This window comes from Ascaphus truei, chromosome 3, assembly GCF_040206685.1.
Source record: "Ascaphus truei isolate aAscTru1 chromosome 3, aAscTru1.hap1, whole genome shotgun sequence".
NCBI lineage: Eukaryota > Metazoa > Chordata > Amphibia > Anura > Ascaphidae > Ascaphus > Ascaphus truei.
In genome coordinates, this window is record NC_134485.1 from 370,434,924 (window position 1) to 370,444,838 (window position 9,915).

Sequence of the window (9,915 nt, forward strand, 5' to 3'; positions counted from 1 at the left end):
AGTATAAGAACAGGAAAGGTTAGCATTATATGGGAACCAACAGACGTAATGTATACCAACTGTATATCCATTAACAAATTGACTGACCGTGCATGAATGCGTGTGTGGAAGGCAATTACATGGCGTAAACTTTTTTTGCTTTCTATATGGGACTGCTCTTTGAAGGTTTTCTGCAGCATGTGTTTGCTATCCAAAACGGTCGTATGCCCAACAAATAAAGTGTGTTAAAGGGCAATCCTAGATAGAAAACAAAACAGTTTACTCCCACAAAATATGAAGTCAAAAAATAAAATAAAATTAAGTTCGGATTTAAAAATAAATAAAAAAAATGAGTAGGTAAAGAGAGTCTTAAGACATTTACAAAAAGAATTCCTTACATTTTATTAGTTATTTATACACTTGTGTTACAATAAGCCCAGCTTGTATTCCATCATCAGATGTGGTTCTCCCATGATTTCACTCTGTGAGGGATCTGCAGAAGAGATAAATATCAAAAATGGAACACTTATACAAGATAAAATAAATAATAATAAAAGTATACTAGCATGACAGATGGTATCTACTGTATATGTCAGAAAACTTATATTCCACAAGTCTTAACATTTTTCATCTAATGTCACTATGCCAGCAGTCTAATAAATAACTCTCGTTCACATTTCCCTTGGAGGTGGATTAACTGAAGTAGGGAACATATTACATATTTCAAATCTGTGAGTAGGGAGCATTTATTAGGGGGAAAAAAAAATACACAAACAGGCTCCCCTCATTCCCTCCATTTTTTTTATTTTTTAATGAAGATTGAAATATGCTCTTGTGTTCTTGAAATACAACATTGACAAATGGTGTAAATAGAAAGTCTACTTCGTTAAACACTTCACATTCAACGCATGATATAAAAGAACCATTACTAATCCCATGTTCTTTGATTTGCCAATCTTACATTATGTTTCATTGAGGTCCAGGTAGTGAGTGGGTGGACATTTTCCCCCATTAGTGATTGCACTCACTATAAGATGCATAGAACATACTTCTCAGACAGGGACACAACGTACATTAAGTTTCTTGCATAAATCACCAACAAAACACTCCTAGCAAGATTGACAGATTAATATTGTTGAAACATATATACCATTGAGAATATCTTCAAAGCCAATAGACTCATCGTTCCCGCTCAATGAATCCAAAGCGATGTTAGAGCTTTGAAGAAATGGGAGACGTTGGACCTATAGAAAGACAGTCATTTCAAAGATTAAGCTCTACAGCAAGTTTAGTTTAAAATGGACACAGATTCAGATTCAATATTAATAACTTATAATTAGCGTAACAAGGTTGCCCTGATTGTGTCAGTGAGGGGCGAACACAAAGAGCTGGGGAGCAACACACATTAAAAGTTAAGACATAACTGTATTTTTGTCCTGTTATTTAACTTGACATACACACAATTAGCCAAGGTATAACATTAACATTTTTCAGGGACTTCATGCAATCTCCAATGAGAATATATCCTGTGTTTTACTTCATGCAGAATATTCGCTTGTTCTGTTTACTGCCAGTTATCCACTGTAACCTGCTACTGGTTGCAAAGCACATGGAATTCCCATTAAACTTTTATAATTAGTTAAGACATAGAATCCGCATGCTCACTTGCGGTCAAGCCTGCTAATTTGCAGAGCCGAGTAAATCGGGCAAATGGTCAGGTAAGTTTCGGTGGCACATGAACATTTATCGGTCATGGGCAAATTGCCACTCGAGATTTTGCACCCCCGAGACGAAATAGATGCTTTGCAAAACATGGTGAGCTGTGAAAAGCCAAATAAGGGGGTGTGTATAATGTATAATTAATATACACAAACACAGATAAATATACACAAAGATATGTTAAAAAAGCGACATATCAACCATGCAGCAAATAAAAATACCACTTGTCTATACATTTGCATGTCTCAAACAAGTCTGCAACCCTGCGCTTCACCATTATCTTAGCATACAATGCTTCCAATACAGCCAGGGATTCTGGGTAATGACATGCAAATGAGCATACAGTGACATGATGAAGGTCCATTTTTGAGATATAAAGACAATCTTCTGTGCAACCAACAGTTAAAATCCGTAATTAAAAGTCTATCTGGTGTTCAGAACATCTGACTAAAATATTTAATATGCACACCCCGAACCTCCCCTGCTGGATTGGTCTGGGTTCAGGTTTCTTTCATAACGTACCTGCTTGGCTGCCCTGAACTCCATTTGAAGTTTCAGTGGCGCGTGCAATCCTTGAATATTTCTTAGAGTAGAAAAATTCACCTTTTCCTGGTTTATCTGAAACTACAATATTTGTTAAAAGTATTAATAAATTCAGTCATATCAGCACATTTGTAACCAGCTACTGCATTGCATAAAACCTATGTTGGCTCTATAAATGGTCTAAAGCAATACCACCTAGCCACTGTAACAGTTAAAGATGCAGACCAAGCAATATCCTACGTATTTTTTTTTTTTTTTAAGAAGTTAGTTCTGTACTATGAGAAAATACTTGTAGCATTCAAAAAAAAAAAAAAAAAAAAAAAACATTAAACGATGAATGACATTTTTTATGTATTATAATGTAACAAGCATTTTGTTTCTATAGCAACCATTTACAAAGTCACATCCCCTTTCTCTTCTGAAACAGGCTATGGCAAACCCCTGCCCTCTTATAGCAGTGCACCAATTGTATCTAATGACTGCCTGGTCACATGATCTTCCCCACAGAACATTGCACCGTTGGTCCTCTCCTGCTGCACTGACAGCCATTTAGTTGACCCTGAGCCAAATCTTTACCGATCGGCAACTTAGCTAATTACTTATTATTGTGCTGATTGTATTGATGCACATATTAAAGGCAGGAATATTAAAAAAAAAAAAAAAAATTAAAAAAAACACGTCAACTTGGACTGCTACTTTAACATGTCGAGTCAGTTCTAACAACCAATGTACCCACACATCTGAATGTAGATTGGCTTGCACATTAATTAAATAATGCACAAGAAACACTTCAGTACCCTATAAAAGTTACTGAAGAAAATGTAACCTACAAGAAGCTCATCCAATGAAGAGTCCTATGAAGAGTTACATGCAGCAGACATGCGTTCTGTGCAAGTGGGATTATATAAAATTAGTCGTCACTACAATATAGCCCAAAACACATTCAGATGTAGCACACGTTAACACAATATATGAACGCTAGCACGGGTTATCGCATTGCCATTGAAAATAATGGTAACATGCAAGCTATTCTTCATGGTTTTTTCCTTAACGCATGCTACAATAATGAAGACTTTTTTTTTTTTTAAGGTTTCTGGTGACATTGGGTATGTACACGGGAAAGGGGGCTGTGTGAGAGAGGTAGAGAGATAATTAAATAGATCAATATAAAAATATGCATATATTCTTCCTTGTAGTCAAAGACACTTACATTTTTTTCTGATAGCTCCATAGGGTGGCTTGGCAAAAGGTCACTTTGCACACTAGTAAATCTGCAATAATAAATGCAAGATTAATTAACTATTACAAACATATTTTTGTTGTATGCACCAATCTCCCATATAGCTGACAAGCCTGAGATAATGAGTTAGGTGTTCCTGAAAGGAGACACCCATGAACATTAATAATCAATCCTCCGTTTACCTTTTGTTCATTGTTGCACATCAAATTGCATTTTATGCGGGCTAAAACAGTACTCCATCTTTGATAGACAAACAACACAGCAATAAATAATTCACATATAGGCTATTTAACGTACATCAAAACACTCGGGCTATGAGAACAAATACCAAATGTGTAGCAGAGTAAGACGATCACTCGCTCTTTAAAAGTTACAATACTGAACGACTAAACTACAATTGAAGAATGGATAGGGTCCCTTTCTAATGTGTGAAAAATTGGAATATTTCACATCTTGTTTTGCTGATGCATGTATGTGCACATGTGGTAGTATTTATATTGGTGTAAAAGTAAATTTTCTGTTATAGATTTCTTTATGTAGCTTTATTAATGTTATTGCGTTTACTATATTTGTTCACATCGTTTTCTACACTCCACTACCAGGTGGTTTATGTTTGCTGGAAAACTCTTACAATTGCCTTTCGATTTATATTGCTGGTGCTATACCAACTAGATATACCAATTAGAAAATACACATACCAAAAAAAAATAAAAAAAATTGCAGTTATTTACTATGCTGATCCTAAGAAAAGTAAAAAAAACGGAACAAAAAGAGGCAAGTTTACCTCGTACCAGATCATAAGATGTGCAATAATATGGATAAATGGCTATTGGAGACCCGAGGCATTCTGACAGTTACGATGTAGAAAACATATTACAAATCCCCACACATACATAAATACATACCCTGTACGTAGTGTATCTTGAATTCCATATCCGCCATACTGAGTGGACAGTTCACCAATTGGGACACTATCCTTGAGCTGAGACCCAAGTGCTCTGGTATTCTGAAATATGCAGAAGATTCTTGAATGAGATACAAACGGGAAATAAATAAACATTGATTTTTTTATTCAATTTTTTGAAAACTGTAAAAATACATTAGATTTGTTTGTACCATCTGGAAAACTCAAAATTCAATGTTGCAAATCAGAAAGGAAACTCAACAAAAAAATAAACACAGATGCAGAAATCTAAGACAGACTTGTATCGAATATAAATATTTATTTTCTACACTTTCTCTAAAAGGAGATTAGGAGTAACAGCAAAATGAAAATCAGATGTGACCAGAAAAAGGAGGGGGGCTTTTATTTCAATTAGTTACATTTCCATATAATAATTTGCCTATATTTAGTTTTGCCCGACTGTAAAAAAACAATTTACGATGGTCATTTACGTGAGACACTCATGTATATGACCATTTCTGATGCTGAGTCTTTACATAGTATAGCTTAGTAAAAATGGATCTGAAAAAAAAACTAAAGCATGTATATGGTGTCTGCGATAGTACGGAGACAGATTACTGGAGAGAGATCTTAAATCAATGTTTAACATCTTCACATAAATCTCTGAATTTGTCTGAGAACCCCTAGAAAAAGGGTAAAAGTGACATGTCATGTACGAGTCACTTAATGTGGTAGATGCGGAAAATGTAACAAATTCATATATTAACAGGATGAAAAAAGGACCATAGCTGATTAGGGAAGAATGTCAATATGGAAAAATGTATACTTTAGATCTGTTAAAATATATACCATATAGATAACGTTTATCCATGTTTTTCTGTCAAACTTAACACTAATCAGTTCAATTTTAAATTACTGTATTTTTTATTTGCCAATGTGCATATAAATGTGAAACAGAAACCACAACAGAGGCACAAGATCAATTGTCGAAGCCTGGGACTTTCCAAAGAGATCAGAATACACAAGATACATAGTGTGCCTGGAACTTTATAGCGTGGATCACAGAGATGCTGCTTTATTTGCTATGATCACATCCCATATACTCCAACGCATACTATGCCGCACATATGGAATAGGGTATCAGATTATCTTTTGGCAAAATGTATAATAAGTAATAAGAGGAAGCTATATTCTCAACACCTGCAGATCTTTTTGGTCACCATTTCCATGCAATGTATTGTTAATAGCAGTGCATAGAATATTCCTCTCTGACATTAGCTACCTGTGGAATACACGTGGCGTAAATGTCATGAGTTGTACAAGACATGAGAAATGTTATAAATAAACACCCTTTCTATAAAAGGGCAAATTGCATATCAATGCATTGCCAGATAAAGGCAAATTAAATGTTTCAGTTGCCTTTAAGTCTAAAAAAAATGTAATTTTTTTTTTATTGACATAACATTTCAATGAGCTTTCCGTGCTTCATTCTCCCCCCTCCTCTCCAAGATGTAAACATTATGAGGGCTATGCATGAAGTGGTGCATTCATGGGGCAAACCAAACTGTACTCTCTGTATTGACGACAAAATAATATCAATTTCAATGAGATCTTTCTTTGATGGACAGGATACATATTTTTTGCCCCAAAATCACACCCGTTTATGGCCATTTACAACTGTTGCCGCTTTCCTTTCAAAAGTATGATTACAAGCACAATTTTAATATTTATATTTAGACAGGGGAAAAAAAAATATATTTTTAAATAGTACATTAACAACTTTCCCCTCCTCACAACAGCCTATAATAAATAGGCAAACACACATAGACCCTGTAAGCTCAGACCCCACATCATACAGTATATATTGTGTCAGAGTGCTACGAGGATTGTGACCTCATGTATAGAACAATACACAAAAAGGCCTAGTACTACATCCAACTTGACATTATATAGTTAAATACTCATCTGTATATTTTCTCATAAGCAAAGGTCATTTAGTTCAATTCTTTGGCCAAGTATTTTAAGCCTAGAACTACTTCACAGTATGGTCCATCTGTAGGTGCTAAGGCCACATCCATACGCTGCGTGCACGAACAAAAAAAGTACCTCTGAGGCATGCCATAGAGAGCGCGATGAAGCGCGGCTGATTGTTCGAGAAGGCAAAATAATTTGTTCTAGTCGCGCCACATGAGAGGTTCAGTCAATGAGGGCGAACCAGCTTTGTGACGGCACGGCCACGCCTCCTAAGGCCACGGATCGCTCAAGCGACAGGCAATCTAATCTATGCAGACAACAGGAGTTCAACAACATTCAGTACTTTGGTATGAACATTACACAAATACCTTAAGACTCATTAGACTCTGCGGATACAAGCGACAGCAGGATCAACAAAGATCTTACTTATCAGCATCTTGTATTGATTCCATAGTTTAGACCTGGATATATATTTCAGTCAGCTACTCACTATGAGCCTCCCAATCTGGGGATTTTAATATTGATGTATTATGTATATATTTTAAACGTTGTCGCTGTTGATTATTAAAAAAACTTGATTATTTTTTGCGTCTGAGACAAATACTCACTCTAGTGTGTCATTTGTAAGGGAGTAATTTAACTCCTACAGTGGGATATTGTATACCCTTACTATTATAGTCTACCTATATACTACACTCTGAGTGCAGTTATCTGGGTTCTAGTGTTAAGTGTGTTAACTTTTGTCTCATATGTCTATATCCCAGTGCACCTCAGTATACCATTTCTGTGTATTAGGTTGAGCCACTCTCTAAATTGGAGATTAAAGGAAACCAAACAAAAAGGGGACTTAGAGCCAGGTTGTGATGCCACTTCACAAACCAGGGAAAATGCTCCAAATTAGCAGAGATTGGTTGTCTTTTTTTATAGTTCTGATTACTCCAGATTTCTAGACTACACTCTCCCTTATTGAAAACAAAAACTGTAAGTCCTTTAACTGGACAGTACCCATCAGTGTCTGCAATATTGGTGTCCTGAAGGGGCAATCTTGTGTAAATTCAGTTTGGAGCAACATGTATATAACAGCAGCCAAGTCATAATCTCTGCACCCAAACAACAGTAGGGACACTTATATTACTGACAAAGCGACATTACATGTGGACGTGTCCTCACTGGCTGCGGCCCCGCTCATGCTTAGAGCATGAGCGCCGGGTATCCTGCAACTTGCGGAGGGGGGGGGGGGGGGGGGGGCTGCGCGGGTATGTCTGTGTGTGTGTGTGTGTACGTACATATATATATATATATATATACACACACACACACACACACACACACGTGTAACAGCTCCAAGCCCCGCTCGCGCTGGCCGCAGCCTAAAAAGTCTGAAACGTTGCTCACGTAGCAGTATACATTGCACTGGTAGGTTGTGTGTCTGTGTAATTTGTCTTTGTTTCGACATAGAGGCCTTCTTGCAATTTCCAATAGTCATCTTTGTATTACACCACTGGAGAAGCGGGGCACTAAAGTGGCAAGAAACACAGATAAAATCTTCTGACGTTTCCTGGTGTGTCCCTCCCCTGCATGTCCGGGCCCGGCTCCCACAAGGCCGCAGCCCAAGCAACGGAGCAGCTGGCGGTGACACGGCCACCGAAAGAGAAACCGGGAGAGCGGAGACCCCACCCTTACCATATCACACCCCGGGAGAACGGACAGACAATACTAGGCAAGTGTTGTAGCTTCCATGGGCCCCGGTCCCGCTCACCATGGTAACTACGTCTCCTACGGGATGCTGCTTCTCTTCTTCCTCCTCACAAGCCGCTACCGTCACGTTCTGCCGCCTCACTTCCGCCAGTTGCTGCGCATGTGCGGGACGGCACGCTGCGGAGTGACGTACTTTTAGACGCGCTCTGCGTGGCGTGCAGTTCGGGGAGGGGTTGTGACGTCACTGAAAAGACTGCCTCAAGAGGTGATGTGGTCACGTGCAGTGAATGAATGTGCTGGTAGATACTGTTCTTCTCACGAGCCGGGTGACACCAGCAGACTGCTGCTGCTGTGTGATAAGACGTGATAGCCCGCGGCCCTTCCCTTCTTCTAAACTTGCTTCACCCATAATCCGTGTGCAGTTTAAATTAATTCGCTGCTTTCTGTATTGCTGGAGGTTATTTCACTATTTTTTTGTTATCTGAGGAGCGCTGAATTTTTTTCCTGGAGACGTCACCGCTTGAACTGGGAACAGTTCTTTTTTCATGCAGTACAGTACTGAACTTTATGATTTTATATGTAGTTTAGATCTTGTTATAATGTTTTGTTAGCGCATCCTAATTTGTTTATATTTTGTGTGTTCATTCCTTGTAGGATAGCAGCTTTCACTGTATATTTGTGATATTTTATCTGATATCATACGGGTTAAATTTATCCCAGAATGGAGAAAAGTAATTTTTCCTTTTTCCACAACAGGGACAATTGAGGTATTGTATTGTATTGTATGTCTTTATTTATATAGCGCCATTAATGTACATAGCGCTTCACAGTAGTAAACGTAGATGATATTTTTTTGTACTGATAAAGAGATTACGAAATCAGTTTTCTCTAAAAATAAAACCATACAAGAAGAATTTTCATATCTAGAAAAAATAATGATAACAGAAGTAAAACAGTGGTGAGATATGACCACACTGGAACAGTATATGTGCAGCAAACGTATCCCAAGAGGGCTGCGCATTTTCAAATCACCAACCTTGGATCTAGATAATGATATTTTCATGAAAGCCTGGAGCTGTATTTTATATAATTGTTCATTTTAGATTATGACCTTACTTATCTCACATGGAAGACAGTCACTTAACCGAATAGACATTGAAATATCAGAAATAAAAAATAGACTTGAAAAAATGGAATAGTCTAATGAAGTAAGTACAGGAGTTAGAGATTAAACTGAAAGAAAAGTTGGATACAATAGAAAAAGAAGTAATTGAAATAAAACAGCACAAATATAAAATAGATAAACAAGATTATGAAACAGGAAATTATAGAAATTTAAAACAATCAGGGCACGTAAAAAGAGATCCATCAAGAAATAGAAGAAGGCAAGAAAAAGCTCCTTTTAGGGAAAGAAAATACTCGCAACATAATAGAAATGTTAATAATGTACATTGATCCACAGAAAGAGAACATACTTGGTGTAAGGTTCATGATAAAAGAAACTTCCACAAAAAGAACGAGGACGCCCAAGGTCACTATAGAGACAATCATAAAGAACAATATAGAGAACAGAGACCCAGGGTGGAATATCTAAATGATACAAAAAATAGCTATGATTCTGGTCATAAGAGATTTGAAGAAAATTAAAGAGATAAATCAACATAGATACAAACAAGGGTCTGAGAATTTGGGTAAGAACAGGAAGAGTACTTTTTTAGAGAGGGACAAAAATACAAAATGGAGGGAGGAAATGGTAGGGAAATCAACACATGTAGTGTCACCCCTGAGGAGAAAAGGTGGATTCCGTTACAGATGAGGAAATAGGGGAGGGAGAAAGACCTAAAAATAGAAGAGCCCC

General features: G+C 37.2%; 1 protein-coding gene across 3 annotated transcripts; it reads right to left on the reverse strand.

Moving 5' to 3' along the window:
* Positions 1–356: 356 nt before the first annotated feature.
* On the reverse strand, positions 357–8,278 carry POMP (proteasome maturation protein). Of its 3 annotated transcripts, none has more exons than XM_075592182.1 (6): positions 8,119–8,278; positions 4,387–4,487; positions 3,452–3,512; positions 2,221–2,322; positions 1,130–1,223; positions 357–472 (listed from the first exon to the last, which is right to left on the reverse strand). In XM_075592182.1, exons 1-6 carry the CDS (start codon positions 8,119–8,121, stop codon positions 405–407), a joined length of 429 nt encoding a protein of 142 aa, XP_075448297.1. In that variant the 5' UTR covers positions 8,122–8,278; the 3' UTR covers positions 357–404. The 3 variants fall into 3 exon arrangements, with proteins under 3 accessions (XP_075448297.1, XP_075448298.1, XP_075448296.1); XM_075592183.1 differs by having other exon boundaries at positions 8,043–8,221; XM_075592181.1 differs by lacking the exon at positions 8,119–8,278 and adding an exon at positions 6,492–6,517 and having other exon boundaries at positions 4,387–4,506.
* Positions 8,279–9,915: the final 1,637 nt, after the last annotated feature.

Excerpts from the sequence above, each read along its gene's own strand:
- POMP (XM_075592181.1), bottom strand. Across the intron at positions 2,323-3,451 it reads TGGAGCTATCAGAAAAAAAT|TTTCAGATAAACCAGGAAAA; the intron begins GTAAGTGTCTTT and ends CAAATATTGTAG. Across the intron at positions 1,224-2,220 it reads AGTTCAGGGCAGCCAAGCAG|GTCCAACGTCTCCCATTTCT; the intron begins GTACGTTATGAA and ends GTCTTTCTATAG.